Genomic DNA, 23851 nt, shown 5'->3' with positions numbered 1-23851 from the left:
GGGAGCCGTCGGTGCGGACCGGGGGGCTGCGAGGCGAAAGGGGCAGTGCGGGCAGCGGGAGGGTCACATGTTCCGACGGCAGCCTATGAGCAGCCCCCCGGGCTGAGGCAAACTAATCTGGGGCCGGCCGCCCCCACCCCGGTCCCCCCTCCCAACCTGGACTTCGTTTTTATAAACGTACCGCCAGGATCCAACCTGTTGGAGGCAAATAACCATCCACATCATGCCCGGTCGGGGACCGAGCCGCCGCCGCCGCCGCCCGCGATGTGCAAGGCCATGAGCAAAGCAGCGAGCTGGGAGATGGACGGACTGCGCGGCGACAGCAGCGGCGGCGGCGGCGGCGGAGGCGGCGGCGGAGCCCCCGGGCAGTGCCGTAATTTTCTCTCCTCGCCCGTTTTCGGGGCGGCGCACACGGGCCGAGCGGCCGCCGCCGCCGCCGCTGCCGCCGCCGCCTCGGGTTTTGCCTACGCCGGCGGAGGGGAGCGCTCGGGGGCGGCTGCGAGGCCCGACCCCCAGACCAAGGACTGCCCGGGCTCAACCACGCCGGCCGCAGCCCCTGCGCTGGGCTATGGGTATCACTTTGGCAATGGATACTATAGCTGCAGGATGTCCCACGGGGTTGGGATACAGCAAAACGCCCTGAAGTCTCCCCCCCATGCCTCCATTGGCGGCTTTCCCGTGGAAAAGTACATGGACGTCTCCAGCTTGACCAGCACGAGTGTCCCCGCCAATGAAGTCTCCTCCAGGGCAAAGGAAGTGTCCTTCTACCAGGGCTATACAACCCCCTACCAGCACGTTCCTGGGTACATAGACATGGTCTCAACGTTTGGCTCTGGGGAACCGAGACACGAAACATACATATCAATGGAGGGCTATCAGTCTTGGACTCTGGCTAATGGCTGGAATAGTCAGGTTTACTGTGCCAAAGATCAGACACAGAGCTCACACTTCTGGAAATCGTCCTTTCCAGGTACGAGAGGGGGAGAAATGGTCTGAGCAGAACTCTCCCGCGCCTTCTCCGCCTTCCCGTCCCCTCCCCCGCCCCCCGGGCTGCAGGGGCGGCCTGCCGACCTGGACAAGCTGCACAGACACGCATAGAGCAGGGTGGGGGCGGTGGATTTTCTCTTTTTCTCACTCCCCTCTCGGCCGTCTACCGCCGAGAAAATCCTCACCCTCAGCTTTCCATACCCGCGGGACTGACCCCAGAACCTCCGCGCCACCAGCGCCAGGGCACCGGACGCCCGACCCGCAAGCGCCGGGGCGGCCTCGGGCTCCTTCTCCCGCTGCTTCCCTCGGTGGCAGGGTTTGTAGTCGCGTTTGAAGTTTGCAGGACGGTGCTCGAAGGCTTGCTCTCCTCTGCCTCTCCGGCTGGCGACTGATCCGGCGGCCCCAGAGCACTTAAGAGATTGCGAGTAGTGAGGGCACAGAGGCACAAACCACATGCAAACAAACCTGGGAAACTCTCACCAACGCGATTTCTGTGTGTGCGCTGCCAGCACTGACCCGCTCTCAGCCCCCCAGCCAATGCCCCCGCCGCCCTGAATGCTCGGTTAGCGATGCATGCCTGAAAAGTGATGACAGTCCATCAAAGTTTTGGTGGTGCTTTACTAGAGTGCAAATAATGTGGCAGTGTAAATAATAATAAACTGTAAACAACCCGGCATTATTTATTTGCCCATGAAAACCAGTGCCCAACAAGTATCGGTTAAGCTTTAAACGCCTGTAATAAAATTCTAATTTTTCACATAATGTCTTTTACAATAGGGGACGTTGCACTAAACCAGCCCGATATGTGTGTCTACCGGCGTGGGAGAAAGAAGCGAGTGCCGTATACAAAACTGCAGCTTAAAGAACTCGAGAATGAATATGCCATTAACAAGTTCATTAACAAGGACAAGAGGCGAAGGATATCCGCAGCCACAAACCTGTCTGAGAGACAAGTTACCATTTGGTTTCAGAACAGGAGGGTGAAGGATAAGAAAATAGTCTCCAAACTGAAAGACAACGTATCCTGATACATTAGTTGCGGACAGTGATGAAAATATAAACTCAATTTACAACCAGCTGAAGACTTTTGGAAAGACTTGAAAATATATTTAATTTTTTTTGATCCTTCCAGCGGTGGTGAAATTTCGGGAATTGTTTTCCGTGAAAGTCAGCGTTTTTCTCTCAGTGTAAGGGAGTGTTGACAAGCCTTGAACTGAATTATAGTTTCTTCTTTTTGAAAATAATAATAACATTAATATTAATTATATTTTCTGTTCTTCCCTCTAGGCCAGTATAAACGAATTTAAATATGTTGAACGGTAACAGTTATAACTTTTATTAATGCTTAATTCTTCGGGGGGGGGGGGGGTATTCTGTGATTTTTTTTCTCTGAGCAATAGCCAGTGCCAAAAGTGTCAGTTTTGATTTGGTATCGTAAACTTCAAAACACGCCGAGTGAAAAAAAAAGAAAATCAATCGGAAATGCAAGAAAGCCGGAATACGGACCCGTGGCAGCACCCGGCTTCTGCCAAACCTGCCTAGTCCACCGGGACCCGGAGCGAATTGAGTGGAGGGTTACTGGCTGCAGCAGAATTTTTAATTGCTTTTTCGAGGGAGGGAGAACCTCTCTGAGCTCTTGAGGGGCGCAGAGTCGCAGGCATGTCCCACCGCGCTCCCCGCTGCTGCAGGTTTGGGGTTGAGGTTGGGTTTGTGCGGGTTTTCCGCCGCAGTTTCGTTTTCAGTGCAAGGAGTCCATACTGCGGGGTTGAAAAGGGAGACCCGGTTGAAAAAGGGAAGAGGTTGTGTCCCGGGCGGGCGCTGCCGGACGGGGGCTGCGATGCTGAGCGCTCCGCGGAGGCGCAGATCGCGGCGCCTCGGGGCAGCGCTTTCAGCATGACGGACTGCCCATCTCGCCCTGCAGCCAGAGGAGAGGCTGCCCCTACAGAGGTGTGTATGGACCTGCACAGACCTGGCGGAAAATGTCCTCTCTACCCTGCTCGTCTGGACCAGCGCAAGACTCTTCTCCTTCCTCCCGCCCAAAAAAAGTCCTTGTTGGACAAGTGAAGTTCATTATTAGCTTTTAATTTACAAAACTAAACGGGTGTTAATGACAGAAGCAATAAATAAGGAAATTCAAAAGATGCCGTAATTTATACGGGCCGAAGTCTAAGATTTTGTCGATTTTTTTATTCTTTTAAACCTAGTGTGCATGTTATGATATACACAGGGTGATCAGACACGCTAATCAACAACTAGGAGAGAGAAACGGTATCCTCTCTGTTAATGTGCCTCGTCTAATTATTAAAATGTGTTCCAAACTAGTACTATTTATTATAACATACTATTGCTCTAAACACCTTGATTATCCTTGTATGTGGTAAGACATACGATAAGCCTATTTCTCCATAAACCATTTTTTAAAAATTTGTCTTAAAGTCCGCTTTTACTTTGTGTTGGAAATACAATCTGGACTTCCAAACTGTTAACGATGTTGCAAATCTTTTTCTGAACGTCTTTAATAAAACGATTTCTTTTCGCTATACATAAAAAGAGAGAAAGAAATTCGCTTTCTTTTGCCGCAAGAGGTTTCACGGGCTTCAGGTTTGCCTGGGATCCTATCAGGGACACTTACAGGACGCCGTTCCTGGGAAGTGAGAGGTAGATACAATGAGACGCGCATCAAAGGTTGAAGAAGAGTATCCGAGAGTGCCTGGTCGATAGGAAAGGGTTTTTGGGAGAAAGAAATGTTGCCGGCGAGGAATACAGGGCGTGGGGAAGCAGGCGAAAGGCTGTCTCTCCCTCTTCCTCCGAGCCCTGCTCTGCCTGCCCGGTGTCTGGCGGCCGAGGGCGGCCCGCCGCCCCTTTGTTCTCCATTTCCAAAACGTCCCGGCACTTGCCGCTTCCCCGGCGGCCGGGCGGCTGGCCCGGAGAGATGCCCCTCCGTTTTCTCCGCAACCGGCTGGCTCCATCGCGGGGTTACCTTCCATCTCCTTCGCCCTCTTCTTTCCCCTTTCTACTCCGCTTGCACGCTCATGGCTTTTGTTTTCCCTGAACGGACGAAAAAAGTTCATTTCGGAGCAGTTCAGATTTTATCGCAAAGTGCATTTCTGTTTAATTCTATTATAAAAGAACACTTGTGATGCACATCATTTACGTGCCTGGAACAGCCCTCTCTGCTGATGCAACCTTGTTTTCTCCGAATGTTTTAAATTCTTGTCTTCTCCCCCTTGGCACCCCCACTCATCCACACATACTGCCATTAATTCTACAGAGGTTTTTCCTCCCACCGAGTCTCCCTGCAGACGGAAGGCCGGGCACTGCCAGAGCTGTTTTGTTTCCCGGCTGCGGAGCCATCGCGGGCTGTTCTCTTCCTCCTTCCAGGCTTAACCTTTGGCTTTGCCGGGCTCCGTGCTTTCAGAAGGCGCAGCTTTGCCGCGGCCAAAGCCGCCTTCTCTGGGCAGAAGGAAACCCGAACTGTCTGGCAAATCGGTACCAGATGGAGAGGAGTCGCCTTGTAGTTTCGTAAGAACATGCAGAATCATTAAGAAGCCCGCAGCTACAGGCCAGAGGAAAGTGAGGCACACATCTGCCCGTCTGCCTACCGGTTCAGATTAAAAGGGTTTTCCAAGCCTGGAGTTGGGGCATTGGTGAGCCTTATTCAAAACCTCCGTGGCCACAGCTTGGACTCTTCCAGGGCATCAGTTACACGTGGGCCCGGGGCCGGGCTGCAGCCGCATAGGCCCAGCTGCAGTCGGCCACAGCCGTCCGTGTTTAGAGAAAAAGGCATGATGATTCGCCTGAAATGTAGCGCACGTTATTGCAGATAATTAACATGTACCTCGACAAACTGAATTGCAAATGCACAGTGGCGCAGTGATGCATTTCTTGGCTCCTGTCAGGCAGCGCTATTTCCCAGCCATGTCTGAGGCAATCCTGCCATCTCCTGGACAACCCCTGGCATAGGCAGGAGAAACCATCTCCTCGCTTCAGGAGCTGCGTTTCCGAGTGATAAATGAGCGAGGGAGGCAGTTCGGTCACACGCAGAGCACCCTTCGTCTGTAAACTGGAAGAATATGCCAGTGAAATTACAGCGTGTGGTCAGCTCTGATGTCCAGGCCTATCCGGATGCCTATTCAAAAACCAGGGAAAAAAAAAAAAAAAAAAAGAGCGGAAAAGAGGAAAGGAGCGTGTGAAAGCAGGCCTCCGGGTCGCCCTGTTCCTCAGTGGTGATATTTCCTGTACAGACACAGGCGGGGGGACACCCGCGGCATTAACACACCGCCCCCCAAACCAGCAGCCGGCTGTGGCTGGAAAAAGCAGCCCAAATCCGTACGAGGCTCTCCCTCCACTCCACTCCGCTCCCCTCGGCTCCGAGGCCAGCTGCCTCTGGAACAAGATGTTTCTGTAAATGTTTTTCCATGTAGATTTAAACGTTTTCCGTAACTGTGAGCGTCTCCAGCTATTTCAGGTTTTGATCTTCTTTTTTTTTTTTCTTTTTTTTCTTTTTTTTTCTGCATTAATTAGCAATTACAAATGAGTTGAATATTAATTGAAAGCTCTGTTTTCTCTGGCCCCATAAAAGTTAGTTTGAAGTGTCACCTTTCTTTCCGGTAACTGGGAACTCACATCCATTCCTTGTGTTTATTGCAGACAAAAATATAGCCTTTGAACTGAATGTTCCTTTTCTCTTCCAAGAACCGAAAATCAGAGTCAGCTTTTTCATAAAAGGGGATTATGAAAAAAACTTATACCCATCTTCTTAGGGAACACAAAGTCAGAATACAATTCACCTAATAAGAGGGAGATTCAATTGGTAGACATAACTCAAACAATAAAAATTAAAGGCAGTGGTCAGCAATATCCTCCAGCGGTGCTTGTGTGGTCCTGTGTGGTCTAGGAGAGAGCAATCATTTAAAGATTTTTTTCCAAGGCAATGAAATTACTGCAGAATTTCCCTCAATTTCCCATTAAACAGAAAGATGAATTTGATTAGGAGAATGTCAAGAAGGGCAGCGTCTCTGATCTCGCCTTAGAAATAAAACCAAGATTAAAAGTGTGATTAAGAGGATAATAACAGGGAAAATTAACCCTACATGCTAACTAGGTTCAAATTTTTAACCGAGGTAATGAAAGTGCCAAAGTCCGGGCATTAGGGCTTCGCTTGACGCCGGACTCGCACACACTAGGGGAGATCTTCTTGGGAAAGAGGCCGAGGACAGAAACGCCCGGTGCGGGTGGCTGATCGGCTTCCAGAGTGTCCCGCGGGTTTGTGGGGGACAGGGGCAGGGAGCGGCCGGGAGCGTGGAGCCGATGGATACTCCACTCCTTTCCGAGCCTTTCAGCTCCTTGCCAGTGTTTTTGGGTGCAGCATACGGGGTCTTGTGTCTTCTCGGTGGGAAGAACACTGTCTCGCGAACCTCACGGTTTGGGAGAGGACACGAGCAATCTCCTGAGAGGATGCTCTCAGATATGATTTTGATTACTCTGAGGCAATGGGGAAATGAGAGAGATAACGGAATAAATGGGCTCTTGTTTGATCAGTCAAAAATGTAAAAATATGTGTAACTCCCCAAAATAGCACAGTAATAAAGCAGTAAGGGATAATTTTTTTCTCATGAGAGAAAAATCCCTCACACACAGCCTGGGACATAGCAGCGGACGACCCAGCTGAGGCTGACTGTCTCCTCTGCCCGCTGTTGCATTCACACCCTCTCTGCTGAAGACCAGACCTTGGCATTTTCTTTCTTGAAGCCTTTCGATTTTATTTCTTTTTTTTTTCACCTCAGAGGGTTGCTCAAGTAATTCCGTGTTGTTGCTGTTGTTATTCTCTGTTGATGTTTGTTTGACTGTATTTTAAAGACAAAACAGACTCCGAGTTTTAGAAGCGTTGCTCGCCTAGAAGCGCTTCCAAGTGAAGATGAAAGGCAAAAGGGGTAAAAAGGGCAGACGTGCGGACCTAAGAGAATACTCGTCATTTGTGTGCCAGAATGACGATCCCGGTAATATCCGATCGATTAAGACTTTATTTGCACGCATATGCAGATGCATATCATGCATTTAGGGGCAGAAGTACATACGTGTACCCTAAACATTCACATCTCATAGACATCACAAGTTATTTCCAGTCCTCGGTGCTCACTCTTACCGTGGGTATCGTTCTGGCCAGGAGGGTGCTGCCAGCCGGGGGACACCGCCGGCACGGGGGCTGCACCCGGAGCTGCCCTGTCCTCTCGGCAAATGTTTGTTTTTCTCTCATCTCCCCGCTGGCGCCGCAGCTCTGCCAACCCTCCCCGGCCACTTTTATAGAACCGGAGACCATGGTTTCCCCTCCCCCTTGCGAGCTCGATATTTTCATATTTCAAGTGTTATCATAAGACTTTTAAAATGTGGGGGTGAAGAGAAAGAAAAAAAAAAAGGGGGGGGGAAGGGGGGGCTCTGTGGCTCGGTCGCTGGAGGCGGTGCTGAAATTACCGGCTTTGAAGAACCTGTCTGCAAAGTTTCGTCCAATCGTTTCAGGCTTTCCGCTTATTCCCTGTTGTAACTAAATACCGCTGTAAGAACAGCTGAAGTCCTTTGTTGGAAATGTGTGATCGCAGTCTCTACAGATCTGGCTACGTTGGTTCTCTCTTGAATTTGCAATCTCCAGATTCCTTTTATTTTCCTAATTTGCGGGCTAATGGCAGTCAATTGGCGGCTCTGCCCACCATTTCCTACCCCCGGAGCTCGATCCCCTGGACTTGCTCAAGTTCGTGCGCAGCCCAGCCGCAGAGCCACGCGTTCGGCGGCGCGGCGCAGCCTTACCTCCCCGGCTCCGTTCCAATCAACATCAGCTCCAACGGCAACAAGGAGTGCCTGGAAGACAACAATAAATATTACGCCCACGATGCGAGCTCCAAACAAGAGGAGAGATGCAGGCAGAGGCAATCTTTTGCAAATGAACCAACTGTTACTCACACAGCCAACTTAAAGCCCGTCAAGTATGACCACTCGAGCCTGCAGAGAAGTTTGCATGGCTCGGCTGCTCTTTTTGAAGTGAATTCCTGCAATTCAAGCTTAAAGGAGGACATCAAGAATTCCGTCAACTTGAACCTGACAGTTCAGCCCGCAGCAGTCCAGTCATGCCTCAGACCTTCAGTGCAGGATGGTATGCCTTAAATATCTCCCTTTAGTTAGAAGCGACCTAGCTGTACGTTCTTTTTAAGAGATGCCTGTAATTACTTTGTAACCCTCTCTGTAACTCTTTCGGAGCGAAAATTGCTTAAACTGACTCGGAGGTTAGATAGAAATTGTGCTGTCAAATGTGCTTTGCCCAATTTTCTGACCTAGTTTAGCTCTGTTATTTTGCGGGTTTTTTTTCATATTCCTATATTTGCATATCCAGACTTGATCCACTAAATTATCGACGTGTTTGTTGTAGGTCTGCCTTGGTGTCCCACCCAGGGGAGATCAAGAAAGAAACGGAAACCATACACAAAACAACAAATTGCTGAATTGGAAAACGAGTTTCTCCTCAATGAGTTTATTAACCGACAGAAGAGGAAAGAACTATCAAGCAGACTGAATTTAAGCGATCAGCAAGTTAAAATTTGGTTTCAGAACCGGAGGATGAAAAAGAAAAGAGTAGTAATGCGAGAGCAGGCTCTTTCTATGTACTAGAGCAGAGTCCGCCCGTTCCTGCATGAACTTGTGCCCGGAGTGTTCACCCCTAGAGTAGAGCGTACGCGCCAGTGAAACGCGGGGAGCGTGTCTTTTTACCACTCGAAACGCGTAGGATCCCTGCGTAAGTAGGCAACGCTGAGTTCTTAGCCAAGATGAAGAAGACGAGCCACACCAGCATGGAAACATGTATTATCAGCTTTTTACCTTTCTTTCTCCATTTATATAGATTTTCTCCTGCATCTTACCCTCTCTTTCCCCGGAGAACAAGCGGTGCTAAACTAAGATCGATTTATTTTATCTGTATGTAAACACCATTTTGCAGCAAAATAAAGGAATAACGCCTAGTAAAGACTTCAGCTCTGTGAGTCCCGGCTGCTCCCTTCATCTGCTGCCCTGCACGCCAGGGCGAGCCTGCGGCGCCGGCTTGTTTTGTGGTTTGGAGTAACCTGCTCGAGCAGCGATGGGGAAAGTGGTTAGCAAATAAACCTTTTTCTTTAGTCCTTTTTTTTCCCTTTCCACCCTCCCCCCGCCAGCCCCGGGAGCCGCAGATCCGACCGCAGCCCGGCGGAGAGTGCACGTGACAGCCGCGCAAGGCCCGCGCGTAACCTGAGCGCCGGCTCCGCGGTGGCCGCTCGGCTCCGCTCCGATGGCGGCGGCCCGCCCCGACGGCAGAGCACGGCCGGGAGGCCCCTGTGCGCCCGCCGGCGGGGCCGCCGCCCCCGGGCCACGGGCAGGGCTGCTCCACGGGCACGGCCGAGAGGTTTCTCTCTCGGGAAAAAGCTCCCCTCTGCCCCTCGCCGTGCGCCAGCCGCCTCCGGGGCAGCGCGGCATCCCGCGGCGGCGCAGGGGCCCGCGGAGTCGGGCGCCGGGGCCTCCCCAGGTGGCCGGGCCGGGCCTTGCCCTTCCAGCGCTCCTGACTTTGGCCTTGTCCAAGGGCTGCCCCGAACAGGCGAAAGACAGCGGGCGGTGCCGGGGCAGAGGCACAGGCTCGGCGCGGCTGGGGGAGGCTGGGGCCCACGTCTCACCCCGAGGTGCTGCAGGCACAGGAGACGGGACAACACGGAGATTTTGGTGGGATTGATTGTTTCACCAGTCAGTCCCCATGGCCGTTTCTGCAGAGATTTTTACGAGGGAAAAGTGAGAACCGGTTCGGGGTTTGCCCAGGTATAAACCTCAGAGGATAACCCAACCAGAGGGGCTGGTAGCAGTGTCTGAGCCTTTTGATCATGGTTTTGGGACGAGAATGAAATCGATTTTCCCTGCATCTTGATGAGAGGCTTTCTTTGCCGAGAGCCGCCGGCCTCTGCAGCACCAAAGCAGTCAGACCGGCCAGAGCTCCAGTGCCTGAGGAAACTACGCATTGCCCTAACCTGATACCTCAGCATACAAATTCTGAAAGAAAAATCTCACGGATTTTTAGGTCCGTATTAAAATGCCACCTAAGTCTTCGTTTCTCAACGAAGAGGGTTTCCACGCCTCCCAACAGTAATAATAATTAGGCTGGCAGAGGCTTCCTTCTTTTCTGGAATGTAAAGTAGGCTCAGATATGGTTGTTCGTGGTGTATACAACAAGGCTAAACAACCGCAGGGAACGGCACAAAGCTGCTACCTACTTACACAGGGCTATAGCCTTCCCGAAGGCAATAAACCCATTATTTCATAGTCATATTTGAACTTCGTTCCTACTCACTCCTGTCCTTGCAAGTACTGCTCACGAGGGCACGGTAGTCCAGATGATTTTGGAGATAAATCCCGGATTCCTAGGCGGGCAGAGATGTAGGCAGTTTCCCGAAAGCTTTCCAGAGAGCCCCAAAGGTAACGCTCGGGTGGTATTTCGGGGGGAGAAGGAAAACCAGCCCAAAGCATTTGTCGCCGCTCTTACCGCATTGCCCTATGCAGACAAAACCCTACCTCGCTCATGGCGGGGTGGCTGCCAGTAGGAAAGCGGGGACGAAGCCTTGCTGGGTGACAGCTCCCCGGGGACAAGGGATGCCCACCTAGCCATCTAAAGCCACAGGAACCACTCCTTGGTCCCTCCAAATCTTCAATACGTTCATCCTCTGTGCTGGGAGTTGACGCATTGCGGACAATAAGGGTCTCTTCATCCAGTGGCATTGCCTAATTAAAAAAACTAGGAGCAACCCCAATGATGCAAGCCAGGAGAAAAGCAAAAACCAGATAAAGCCCCTTTTCTTACCCCCTCCTGCAGTACTACTCAGACGGCTACAGTCCATGAGAAATGGACCCCTTACACTGTTCTTCCCTATCCTAGTCCTCCCCAGTACAACCCATCCCTTTATTACATGGGTGATGTGAAATCCGAAGAGGAACCTCGGGTGAAAATATATGAAAGGCAATATATTATTTATTAAACGCATCTGATCCACGATGATGGCTTATTGTGAAGCTCCTAGTCTAAATCGCCTACGGAAAGAGAAAAGACAGAGGAGGTAGGATCTAAATTGCGGTTTGCTGAGAAAGTATTTGTATTATATGTCTCTGTACGTGTCTGTGACTCTATAGATGCACTTATTTCAGCAGTGCCCGTTGCGTGTAACCGTGTGTGCACACTCAGACGTACGTGTTTGTGGGCTCATACTGCACACAGACACAACGGCGGTAGAAAATGGTGCATGATTTCATGAGTGCCCGTACTACAGGTTTCATCCCTTCCTCTGAAGCAGTGGGCGAGGATGGTGGTTCGGGCATGGGGAAGCACACACACGCGTGGCAGAGCTGCAGACGCGGGGCGCGCCCTGCCTGTGTGGCTCTGCCTGTGCACACCCACCCGAGCTGTCCCCTGGGCACATGTGTGCACAAGCGTGTGCGACACGCCGGGTGGGCGTGCAGGAGATGCACCCGTGTGAGGTGGATGTACTCCACGCCCTTCGACTGGATTATTTCGGGTGTCTTATCAGGTGCCCCCTGTACCGGCTTTGCGGGTGTATGCGGGGCGGGATGGAGCAGCGGGCACCCGCTTGCTGCGCCCACGCCCGCGTCCCTCCGCAGCATGCAGGAGACGGTCCATCCCTTTATTTACTCAAACATCTTTGCATTTCCACTGCAGCCTAAACATGATAAAGCCCTTCCGAGGAGGCTCTCCATTCCTCCTCGTTTGATAAGGCTGCAAACGCAACTCGGCTTGCTGGGAATGGCTCTGGATGCCTTTGTGCTTCCTAAAAGAGCATAAATAATTAAAGTTTGGCAGAGAGGAAAAGCTTTCTTGCAGAACTGTAGTGGCAATAAATGAAATGACTCAGAATCTCTTCTCCAGTCGGTTTTTACGAGAGCTGCCAGACAGTGTCTGTTCACGTTCTCCAGATACTAGGGGCGCCATAACAAAGTTAAGGTCAAGTTAGTGTCTTATCTTGGGTGGCACAAAAATACCGCATCTTCTCCAGCCGGACTGGGTATATTTTTAAGCCCAAACGTTACGCAAGTCGCCTTAATTTCCACGGAGAGCATTTGGAAATGTCTCTTGGACCTGAATACTTGGTGATTCCAGGCAACGATTGCAGATGTTTCAAGACGCCTAACGGTAAAGTATTCGCCTGACTGTGTACACGATTTGCATTTATGTTTCGATGCTGTTTAATCTGCGTAAGGGAAAAAGAAAAAAAAAAGGGGGGGGGGGGGAGTTGTGGTGGTGGTGTTATTGTAATGTTCAGAGCTGGGCTGGGACCGACCCCAGGGTGAAAACGGTCTGGCAGGCGGGGACCCCCAGCTCTGCCTTATTTCAGCGGTGTCTCTGCTGAGATATTGGTCTCACATTCCCCAAATTAGATCGCTTCTTAAAGGACTGTTTCCTAAAAGGGCTTTCGTACTTACAAATCGTCGCTATGTCTTTGAACTTGAATTAGTTGAAACCGGCTGGTTCCTGCGCCAAAATATAATTGATGCTAGGCTTGTTGCATCGAAAAGAAGGTGAAGGATTCTGGCTAAGGCGTAATTAGTTGTTTGAACGGTAAAGAAAATGAAGACCCATAGGTTTCCAGAACCATCTCTCTTGACGAGATAGGCGATCAGAAACCTTGGGGGGGGAGCACAATCCAAACGGAGCCCTGCCATGCTTTGCTGCAAGGTCCAGGGTAATTAGTGACACAGGAGCCATTTTAACTGCGCAGACATCATTTTTGGGAGGTTGTTTTTTCTGTTGCAGCAGAATCAAGAGGGCTCGAAAGCCGATTAAGGGAGGGAATCGTGGTTCTGTGCTTTGATTTCTAGTGATAACTAGCAACTTGCGAGAGTCTATCTGCTGGGAGCAATGTGTGGCGCTTGAGGTGTTTTGCGAGTGAGGCACCAAGGCAAAAAAGAAAAGAAAAACTGTACAAAGAAAAGGAAAGAAAGGGGCGGCGGGGGGGGGGGAGAGGGGGGATGGGGTGGTTAGGAATGAGCTCCATAATATCTGCCTGGCTTTGGTATTTTTTATTTTCAGAAAGAGCAAGCTGGGCTGCAGCATGGAAGCCCCTTGTGTAGCCCTCGACTGCTCTGGGGAGCCAGGGGATGCAGGAGGGGCCGTGGCTGTGGCCGTGGCGGTGGCGGCGGCGGGGCGGGGGGCAGGGTGCGGGGCGCAGCCCGGGCTGCGGGGCTCCCGCCCCCGGAGCCTCTCCGCATCGCGTAGCCGGGGGCGAGCAGGAGGCGCCTGTCGCAGCGGAGCCGAGTCCTCAACGGGCACGGCAGCCTCGAGGAGCCGGGGAGCCCGCGGGCCTCCTCCCCTGCTGCCCGGAGCGCTCTGGGGCCGGTTCCCCACCTGCCGGGCTCTGCGCTTGCTATGGGACCTGGAGGCTGCCTTTGTGGAGGTGATGTGGGGCCTGTCGACTTGCCGGAGCCTCCGCCCGGGGATTGCCGGGCTGTCCGGAGGCGTCCGTGCTCGGCGTGGGGAGCTCGCCCAGATTTCGGGTTTATTTCAAGTGACATGTGGTGGAGCTAACCTGGCTATGCTGTACAGTGGCAGAAAAAAGCCATTCCCATAGAGAGCTGGCAAATGTTTCTGGAATGAGGAATTTGGTCGAGCATAGGGCTATTGCTGGCGTGTATTTATTCCCTTCTCTTTTCAGCCTTTGCGGCCCTGTTTATGCTTGCCTATACAAAATCATATTTCAAGGAAAAAGGGAAAATTGGCAAAAATGAGCCCTCGAAGGCAGGGCGGGAGCGGGGCTGGCGGCTGCTGTGCGTGTCGCCTGCTCCCAAGTCTTGCTTTTCCCTTCCAATGAAAATGAACATTTTGGTGGGAGTTGGAGGCAGGGGAACAGAGGTCACTTTGTCTGCTGCTCTGCTTCCCAAGGAAACCGTGCTTGGTGGACTTTTCCTGCCATAGCTCTTTGCCTTACAGAGAGCCCAAAAGTATCTCCCTTTCATAAATCCGGCTGCTGAGAGATGTTCTGTTTGCGTATTTCTCATTTCAGTTTGGCGCCCTGACACAAGTGCGCAGTGTTTGGGCTTATAAGCGAGGGAAAACGAGGTGATCGAAACTCAGGCTTTGAATTTCGTGACCGGTTTTGATGCCAACTGTGGATTGCAGGAGCCGGGCGGGCAGATCCGGTCGTACACTCGAATGTGTGAATGGGACTTGGCTTTCCTGAGTGAACCATCACCCACCCGCTCATCATCTGCTTGAGCGGAGAGTATCGCTCCCTCTAAGGAGGAAGCGATCACGTTTCCGAGCCGGGGGTGCCGGGTGAGCCCCAAGCCCTCGCTCCGGGGGCTGCCTTCCCCGACGGTGGCAGTGCTCCCCCCTCGCTGCCCGGGGAGGCCGGGCGGAGATGCGGGCGGGGGGCTGCGCGCCGTGGGGCTCCGCTCCGGGCTCCGGCGGTGGGCAGGCGCCTGCCCGGGCGGCGCGGCCCCAGGTGATCCGCCGCACCACCTACGTGTATCTCACATCGCCTGCTGAAAGGATGAGAGTTAAAACCGGCTATATTTGTACAAACGGCGCGCTCGCCTCCCCGTGCTGGGAGGGCTCTTTGGAGAGATCTTAGGAGCCTTTCCGAGGGGCTGATATAGATATAAGGACATTTCTACATCGCGTCACGTGACATAATTACCACTAGAATCAATCAAGATGAATTGCACGTCAGCACACGGTGGGGATTTTTTCTTAGTTGATCCTGTCCAAACCCTCTTGTGCAATAGATGGATCTTGTTCAATGCATTGAAGCCTCCTGGTTGCTTGCAATCGCAAAAAGGAAGACATGACTGAGTTTGACGATTGCAGTCACGGCACATCCAATATGTATCTGCCAGGGTGCGCTTATTACGTCTCACCCTCAGATTTCTCGACGAAACCCTCTTTTTTGTCTCAATCGTCATCCTGTCAAATGACTTTTCCTTATTCTTCTAATTTACCTCATGTTCAACCTGTGCGTGAAGTAGCATTCAGGGAATACGGATTAGAGCGCAGCAAATGGCAGTATAGGGGCAGTTATGCTCCTTATTACTCAGCTGAAGAGGTGATGCACAGAGACTTTCTGCAGCCTGCAAACAGAAGGACGGAAATGTTGTTCAAAACGGACCCTGTCTGCGGCCACCACGGACCGTCTCCTGCCGCCTCCAACTTCTACAGCTCGGTGGGGAGGAACGGCATCCTGCCGCAAGGCTTCGACCAGTTTTACGAGACAGCCCCCGGACCCCCGTACCAGCAGCACTCCGAGAGCGAGGGGGACGCGGAGAAGGGCGACTTGAAAGCCCAGAACAGCACTTGCAGTAAAACACCTTCCAGCCAGGAGAAGAAAGTGACACCAGCAAACAGCGCCGATTCCCCTTCTGGTGAGGCTGTTGCAGAGAAGAGCAACAGTTCAGGTAGGTATCAGTAGTAAATTGGGGGCAAGAGTACAAGGCCAACACTTTGTCAAGCCGCATTTTATGTGCAATTTTATAAGCATCCAAAGGATTTTATATATCCTATAAGATTTCCTTTACCGTTGTAAAGCGTGTTTACGATAGGAAACCAATTTAGGTGGGCTTAAGGTATTCTTGGAAGAGGATATTAATTGTTATTAAATTGTTGATTTGTCGGGGGGAGATGGAGAGATTTCACAGGTAGTGCTCAGAGCTGCCTTCGGCTCAGAGCTTAAGATCTTCGTTTGTTTGGGGCGGGGGGTGTGTGTGAGAGGAGTTTGAGAAACTTGGAATTTTTCCAGCCCATTTAAATATCTCCCTGTATTGCTCGAAGAGCTCTCTTTTAAGGAGAAGTTGGGAAATATTAGCTTTTTTTGCTAAGTCACCCGGAGATTATAAGCATCAGGAATATTTTTTGAAGTGCTAGAGGGCTGCTTTCCAGGCAACGGGATATTATCAAAGTCTCTGATCAAATCCTAGCTGAGCATGTTCGTAGCAACAGCGTAAATCAGATTCTTCTCTCTTGAATTTCAGCAATTCCCCAGCGATCAAGGAAAAAGAGGTGCCCCTATACCAAATATCAGATAAGAGAACTGGAACGGGAATTTTTCTTCAACGTGTACATAAACAAAGAGAAGAGACTGCAGCTGTCCAGAATGCTCAACCTCACTGACCGGCAAGTTAAAATCTGGTTCCAGAATCGAAGGATGAAAGAAAAGAAACTGAACAGAGATCGACTCCAATATTTCACTGGGAATCCCTTGTTTTGAAAAAAAAAAAAAAAAAAAAAAAAAAAAAAAAAAAAAAAGAAAGAAAGAAAAAGGAAAAAGAAAAAAAATGAAAAAATTTAAAAGTAAAAGAAAGCAAGATAATAGGAAGAAAGAAGAAAAACAAAGAATATCTCGGTCTCTCTGACCTACCATCTGAATGCAAAAGTTAATTTGTTTACTTGACACATCCACCCTGCGGAACTCAAAGTTTCATTTTCATGTGCAACTCCCCACACTGAATGGCCACTGGAGATTTCGGGGCTTGGCGGAGCAGATTCCTGATAAGGGGAAACTAGGGTAAATCCAGCTGTCCACTCTCGAGTGTTTTTCGCCAAAGGTGCTTTTTTTTCCTCTCCCACAGTACCAGCAATGGACCTGCAGTGTGTCTGGTAGTTGTTGCTTACAATTCATTGAGTTCGGGGGGGGGGCTCTGTTGTTGCTTTTGAGCTAGGATAACACTTTCGTCCCTTTAAGTGAATGCGGTTTATTTAAGAGATGGTAAATGTACGCTTGCTATATATAAAATATATATATATATGTTTCTATTGTCATCCAAAAGCATGGGCCACTGTTTTTTTCATGTGAATAAATGGTTTCTAGCAAAGTTAAGGTTATAGCTTCCGTGCACTGTATGGATTTCCATCTCCAAAGGACCCTAGCATTTTCCGGGCTAGAGCCAAGTTCAGTTAAATAATAACATGAGGAAGCCTAGCAGGGTTATTTAAAATGCATTTTAATTAAGTAATAGTACAGATGCCTAATTCTCCCTTTGTAGGTATGCGTACCTTCCCCGTTCGCTGTGAGACAGAGCCAACATGGCTGTCTGCAGACCATCACTTCTGATGGTGCTACCATTACTATAAACAACGAAAAAGGCTTTTTGTTTAACTGGTCAGGCTCCAAATAAGCTCCGAATCCCCAACGTCAATGACTGTTTACTTGTTAGTGAAGAGCAAGGCAGAAAGACCGAGGGCTCCGAGAGAGTCAGACAAGAGGGAGCTATAAACAATTGGCACTAGTTGGGGAGAAAAAAAAAAGGAAGGAAAAAAAAAGGAAAAAAACACCCCAAACCAAAACCACAAAACCACCCCCAACACTTTGGAAGCAGAGGGGTGGTTCTCTTAGATCTGATTGCCGGGCAGGGCGAGCGGAGCGCGGCGCTGGCGGGAGCTAAGCTCAGCCCGCTGCCGAGCGCGGCGGGCCCCGCCGGGGGCCGGCACCCGGAGGAGATCCGCTCCTCTCCTCGCCGCTTTATCTTGCGTGACCTGGCTGGGCTGTTTACAAAACCTTGAACTGTCTAGACAACACCATAAAACCCGAGGTTCTAAACAGCTTAATTGGGTTATATTATACACCTTCTGGTGGGTGAAAAAGAGATTTCCGCAATGTGCAATAAAGGCGACGAGTGAGAAAAGAATTTGCCTTTTTTGAATAGGACGAGGTGGCTCTCGCTATGCTCGCAGGCAGGGAAGGCAAAAGTGCCAACTAAGTCAGGAAAGTACCGAGAATTCAAAAAACAGAGAAATAGAAGAGGAGAGAGGCATGACTAAAAAAAATTTTTTTAAAACACTTTAGCAAGAAAAACATAAGTGTATGCCTTTGAACTTCCAAAATGTCAAGGTCATCACCTTTAACCTTTCTGAATAATTAGGCGCCTTAAGGTTCCTCTGTTATTTTCAACCACCACCCACTCTCTCTCTGTCTCACTCTCTCCCTCCCTCCCTCGCCTTCTCTCACACACACGCACAGCCACACACACACTTTTTACCGCATAGCTGGCCATATCAGCAAATGCATCATAATGCAAAGAAAATCCCGGCTGGGTCGAGGTGAGCTCTCGGCGTCTTGCAGTGAGCGTACCCTGCTCCAGTCCCTGCCAGCTGGAGCACGGGGGGGTCCTCACTTCCCTCCCTTTCTCTTCCGTGCCCTGGGAATTCGACCCTTTTTTTTTTCTTTTTTTAGTTCATAAGAAAAAAAAAAAGGGGGGGGGTTGCTTAGAAGAAAATTTTTTAAATTTCTCGTAATTTAGGGAGAAAGATGGTATTTCTATGCAGTTTCCCCACGAAACCCATTAACTAGAAATGCACAAAGTCGCGGGGAATTCCTCACAGCATTTTGCCTGACCTCATAGCAAAATACTCGCGTGTCTCCCGGTCCTTAATCCACAGGGCGAGAACGAGCCGTTTGATTTTCTCTTCCCTGCAGTGCTTTAATACTCTGTCTCAGAGTATTAATACGCCTTCAAAATGCTAAGACACGGCAAAAGCGGGGCACGGAAACCGAATTACCGTAGCACTAATCTTGCATAAGTGCTCAATGATAGCGGTGTTAAGTTTCTATTTGAAAAGAAAGGAAGAAACCCATGACTGAGAGCAAATTGAGCTGAGGAGAAAGACCTGGAGAGAAAATTCCCGGTGTCTGGCGGGCGGCGGCCACAGGAGGGCGCGCCCAGGCGCTGCAATGCCGCAGCCTCTGGTGCTCCAGTCTCTTTTCCCCCTAATAATAATTCCACTGCTAATAAAATATCTAATATATAAGTAACGATAAGATTTCAGGGCCTTCCAAATGAGAAAATAAAGCATCAAAAAGATTTATTAAACAAATAACCCATAACCGTGACGTGCTGGAGAAATATGCCACTTTAAAAGAAATTTTTTTTGGTCGTAATCTTTTATAATGCATCCGAGCTTTAAAAAAAGTGCCATAATTTTAAGAAAGAAAAAATTCAAACCCCAAAGATATTCAGAATTCGTTCCCTAGAACGAAAATCTATCTACTCCTTTAAGGACAGCCTTAACGCGGGTGAAAAAAAAAAAAAAAAGTAGTATAAAAAACGTGCATTTCCACAATTTATCTTCGATTCTTACTCGAGGATTTTCTTAAATAAACCTCTAGGTACAGAAAACATAATGTTAAGAACGTATTTTATTTAAAGGCGAGATTAATGTTAGTTCCTGAGAATGCTTATTTTTTAAAAGAAAGAGAGAGAGACTAAAGAGGAAAGAAGTTATTTTTAATATCCTAACATCACCTTGCCAAGGCATTGCTGAATGAAGTCCCTCTCTTTAAAAGTCCTATGGAGATCTATTAAAATGAAAGTAGAGATTACAGAATTAAAGTGAATCTTATGAATTTCCTGGACGTTCTCCAGCAACCGAACATGTTCTGTCTTTCTGAGTTTTTTTTTTTTTTTTTTTATTTGGTGGGTTTGTGTTTTTTTTTTTCCTTCCAGTGTACACTTCTGGTCAGAACCTGAGGAAAGAAAGGGTTTCGCTGCTTTCTGCTTATTTTCAGAATTCATCGAAATCTATTTCGTGTTGGCTTAGCCATATTCTGCATTTTTAAAAGCCCAGTCTCTCGTGAACGCATTTGTTGGCACTTTGTCTGCTGGATTGTTGGTGTGTGGTTTGTTTTTTTTTTTTTTTTTAGAAGTTCATTGTTAACACTTTCCTAGAAATAGACTTTCCGTCGGTAATAAAACGGCATTGTACACTCCAAAATCCTTGGGATCCTTGACGCCAGAGGTAGCCCTTGCAGGCAGAGCCGTATCCCGGAGGAAAATGCCCTGGTCTCTCGGTGGACATACACTCTCCGAGGAGGAAATGTTGAGCGAAGTTTTCGTGTTTGTTTTTCTTGGCATGAGAGGGCTCCTTGCGAGAGCCCACATCAACCCCGAGCCCATTAGGCTTCATACGAAGTGCTTTAACCCCCTCGAAATTACAGTGAGGCCGAACTCAGCGAATGTGAACGGGTGACGGGAGCCAGGGTGTGCTGCTAATTTTGAAAAATTATATCTATACACCAGAACACGGAAATGCCGCTTTCTTCCTTTTTGAACCATTGTGTAAATGTGATGATTCTGTGCGAGTCTGTAACCTCTTCTATTTTCCCTTTTTACCCCTTTCTCAGTTAAATTCCTCTAGATAGAAGAGATTGTGAGCTATTTCCAAATGTCTTTGGGCTTGTCCTTTACATAGAACGAAAAGGGCATTTGCTTATTTTCCGATTAAAATATAAATGCGGCAGGAATCTGCCGGAAGATAGATGTGCAGCACAAATACCGAGGCTGAGGGCTGCACCGGCCACCAATATACACGCTAAAATCTCATCAACTCATGCACTTTTGTGTCCACAGAAATATGGAAATACAATAGGAGAAGAGCTGGGGCTTCGGGCGAAGCTGAGTGTACGGTCAGTGCTACTGTGCGATCCTTACGCTCAAAAATAACACCTTTGAAGAAAACACCAGCGTGCTATTTTGTTTATTTTATAGGCTTTCATATTTAGGAAAAGGCATAGTGTCATTAGTATGTCGTGTCCGTCCCCTAACCTCGGTCAAAAAAAATCTAGAGGATCTGAGCCTTCAGCCCAGACGCCGACTCTTTCTATGAAAATATGGCACATAGAAATCCAGGCAATGTGACAGTTGCTTTATTAAAGGAAGAAAGGACACAATATTGCAGCCAATTTTTTTTCTTAAATAAAACTATTCTTCAATGTCCCTGCAATATAACAGCATGGCATAAAATATACAGTCTGCGCGTTTAAAGATACCCTAAATAAAATGCTGAAATCGAGTAAATCAAAGGAAATTTACTAAAAGCTTCCTGGGTTCCAGACTATTTTTAAAATAAGACATTTCTTGCAATACCTTTGTTACTGAAGGCATCTGCAAAATATCTAGCTCCTTTCGTACCCCTCTCCCATCCCCCTCACATAATGAGACACAAACACAGCAAATTGCAACTATGAGAATGCTCGGCACAACCGAGACAAAAACATAATCATATCACCAGTAATAAGGTTCAGGGAGATATGGCAGTGAAAATTAAGCCCTGCTGCCACGTCTGGTAACCTCCAGTTTTTAGCCCTGACATTTGCTAGAGGAGAAAACTGTAATGTCCACCTATGCTTTATTACAAACAGTAATTTACATCTGCATGGACCCATTGGTTGGGGCATTTTTTCACCCTCGTTCGGAAAAATATGGGGCTCTGAGAGCAAAACCTTTATATTAATGTAGATTGTATATCTCATTTATTGCACAATATTGATTTATTTATTAATGTTAATTACTTTATTCCATTTTAATATGATTTAAAACAATAGTGACATTAAATGCCCAGAGCCTAAGCCCCCAGTTCCCCAGTGGCTCTCGCATGTTTATTCAACTTCTATTTACATCAAACTTAAACTTTCTACTGTTCATTTTCGATAAAAAATTGCTGCCCGTTTTAAAACCCCTCATGATTTACCGTGAGCGAAGGGTCTTACGGAGCCGTTTGCCAGTCCTGAACGCAATATTTAAATTATTATAATCACAACAGTCATCTGAGTTTCCCTGTAGTGACATGCATGAAATTAATATTTTCAATTACAAAAAATCAAAGAGCCCTCATGTCTAATCAGGAGCCCAGAATTCAGCTCCTCCAGCAGCAGCAGCAGCAGCAACAGCAGCAGCAGCAGCAGCGAGGCCGGCGTGGAAAGCAGCTCAGCATTTGCTTATTGTTTTAACTTTACTGTTGGGCGAAACCCGCCGCAAACCTCTGGGCTGATACTTTCAGCTGGGATATTTCTAGGACCCCTTTTCTTACAGTGTAAATAAAGATTATGAAAGAACCATTTGATGGGCATAAAATTCCTGATTAGATTTAATAGTCAAGTCTTAAACTGCGTCAAGAAAAATAGTATTTTGTTTCTTTAAACTCTGTGGGTTGTCCAGGCTGTTGTTGAAGAGGAGGAAATTGCTAGAAGGCGAGGGGGGGGACGCGGCGCTCGGAGGGAGCGTCGTGGGCTCCGCCGCGGCTTCTTCCCCGGCGCAGGCGAGTCTTAGCCATGGCTCTGATCATGATCTTACGTGGCCACCGCGCCGCAGCGCCCGCTGCTCGGCTCAGCCCGCGGCGCCGGCCAAGCGTGCCCGGGGAGGGCAGGGGCTGCGCCAGGCGCAGGGGATGCTGCCGAAAGAGCCTGCGAGCAGCGAATATTACGAAGGTAATATTTAAACTCTCCGGCAACCCAGGAGCTGGAGACTGCAGCTATAAAAGACACTGGCTCTTAACCTGACAATGATGTTGTATTTGAACAGCTGCGATAAGGTTTTAAAAGGTCTGTCTCATTGCCACCGCGAAATTTTAAATAGGGTTATTGTTTCCAGCAGTGTAAAGCGTACGGTAAAGTACAAAAACATCCAAATGCCAGGAAACAGAGGAAAATTCAAATCCGCGGTGGTGGAAAACGCATGTTTGTAAGTGTGCGAAAGATGCATTTAAATTTTTTTTTATCCTTTCACCTTCTGCCTGCTCTTGGGGATCTGAAAGGGTGTTTTCATGGTAGAAAGGCCCAAAATAAACAGGCGAATGAATCCGAAACAAAAATTATCAACAAGTTCACTTTGTGTGGATGAGGGTCCTTGACAACACTAGTCCCAGATAAGAAATACTCCAGTTGTGAAAAAAAAAAAAAAAAAAAAAAGAGAGAGAGAGAGAATGGAAAGTAAAACGATAAAGAGTAATAAACAGTTTCTACCGCCACTATTTAAAACGTAGTAGCTGCGGGTGCAAATACGGGTAAGAAGTGGGAGGAAAAACAATAAAACACGTTTCAAATGTTGGGACGGAAAACTCTGATCTGCCATGTAAACAGTTACTGTTGTCTTCTGTTGGTTTCTTTCTTTGCTGTTTGTTTGCTTTATAATACAGATGCATTTATCATTCTTATAAAAAAAAGAAGAAAAAGTTGCTTAAAGGAGTTAAAAGACTTGCAGTGAGGATATGAGTTTCTGCATGTTTTTTAATGAGCAATACTACAGAAGGAGAAATTACCTTTTTGATGCTTTCGGTTTGCAGGGCAAGTGAAAAACCCACTTTTTTTTTTTTTTTTTCCCTCCCTCCCAGGCGGTCGGGAGAGAGCATTGTAAAATAATTTTAGGAATGTAGCTTCCCTATAAAATTCGAGTTATGACAAAAGTCCACCTTTTAATATTTGACGATTTGTGTTAAAACAAAAATTGACCTTCTCGGTTAGCAGCTAGGAAAAAAATCAATAGTATAATTTTCAATAATTCATAACGCGAACGCCATTATGCTAAATCTTAACTATTAATCTTATCCTTTACAAAGTCTCGATTGATTTGTTAATAAAATATCTTCCCGTGCGCGGCAACAGAGGGTATAACTCTTGAAAAAGCTTCAGAAGCAAGAAAATTACCGAGTAGCCCGAGAATGTAGATGAGGGTTTTATTGATCGCCCCTGATTCTCCTTAATACGCATTAATAAATCCCGCAACCTTTTGTCCCCGCACTTGTCAGCGGCGGGGCTTTTACAGGAGCCATGGCGGGCAGGCGCGGTTTTGCGCCCGCCGCGCCGCCCCGGAGGTTCCGCGGGCGCGGAGGTTGCGCGGCGCGGGGGGGCGCGGGCCGGGCCGGTGCCGCAGCGCGGGCGGCGGGCGCGGTGCGGTGCCGGCGCGGCGGCGCAGGGGGCGCTGTTGACCGCGGCGGGGCGCGGCGGGGCGGCGCGGCGGGGCGCGTCAGCGGCGGGGCGGCGGCGCGCGGGGCGGCGGGCGCTGCCATTGGCCCGCCTGTCATGTGGTCGCGCGGAGGCAT

The 23851-nt window shown here is 48.8% G+C and overlaps 3 protein-coding genes across 3 annotated transcripts; all 3 read left to right on the top strand.

The window, feature by feature from the left end:
- The first annotated feature begins 264 nt into the window (after nt 1-264).
- HOXD13 (homeobox D13) lies at nt 265-2015 on the top strand. Its single transcript, XM_069021565.1, has 2 exons — nt 265-970; nt 1765-2015. The coding sequence occupies exons 1-2, from the start codon at nt 265-267 to the stop codon at nt 2013-2015; spliced, it is 957 nt and encodes a 318-aa protein (XP_068877666.1).
- A 5554-nt stretch (nt 2016-7569) lies between these two features.
- HOXD12 (homeobox D12) lies at nt 7570-8643 on the top strand. Its single transcript, XM_069021932.1, has 2 exons — nt 7570-8131; nt 8405-8643. Exons 1-2 carry the CDS (start codon nt 7570-7572, stop codon nt 8641-8643), a joined length of 801 nt encoding a protein of 266 aa, XP_068878033.1.
- A 6191-nt stretch (nt 8644-14834) lies between these two features.
- Nucleotides 14835-16259, top strand: HOXD11 (homeobox D11). The gene is made up of 2 exons (XM_069021511.1): nt 14835-15441; nt 16015-16259. Exons 1-2 carry the CDS (start codon nt 14835-14837, stop codon nt 16248-16250), a joined length of 843 nt encoding a protein of 280 aa, XP_068877612.1. The 3' UTR covers nt 16251-16259.
- Nucleotides 16260-23851: the final 7592 nt, after the last annotated feature.

This window comes from Aphelocoma coerulescens, chromosome 7 (assembly GCF_041296385.1).
Source record: "Aphelocoma coerulescens isolate FSJ_1873_10779 chromosome 7, UR_Acoe_1.0, whole genome shotgun sequence".
Lineage (NCBI taxonomy): Eukaryota > Metazoa > Chordata > Aves > Passeriformes > Corvidae > Aphelocoma > Aphelocoma coerulescens.
Note: the sequence above shows the minus strand (reverse complement) of the source record. Positions and strands in the feature narration are given on the sequence as shown.

Excerpts from the sequence above, each read along its gene's own strand:
- HOXD13 (XM_069021565.1), top strand. The coding sequence starts at position 265 with ATGTGCAAGGCCATGAGCAAAGCAGCGAGCTGGGAGATGGACGGACTG. Across the intron at positions 971-1,764 it reads CTGGAAATCGTCCTTTCCAG|GGGACGTTGCACTAAACCAG; the intron begins GTACGAGAGGGG and ends CTTTTACAATAG.
- HOXD12 (XM_069021932.1), top strand. The coding sequence starts at position 7,570 with ATGTGTGATCGCAGTCTCTACAGATCTGGCTACGTTGGTTCTCTCTTG. Across the intron at positions 8,132-8,404 it reads CAGACCTTCAGTGCAGGATG|GTCTGCCTTGGTGTCCCACC; the intron begins GTATGCCTTAAA and ends TGTTTGTTGTAG.
- HOXD11 (XM_069021511.1), top strand. The coding sequence starts at position 14,835 with ATGACTGAGTTTGACGATTGCAGTCACGGCACATCCAATATGTATCTG. Across the intron at positions 15,442-16,014 it reads AGAGAAGAGCAACAGTTCAG|CAATTCCCCAGCGATCAAGG; the intron begins GTAGGTATCAGT and ends CTTGAATTTCAG.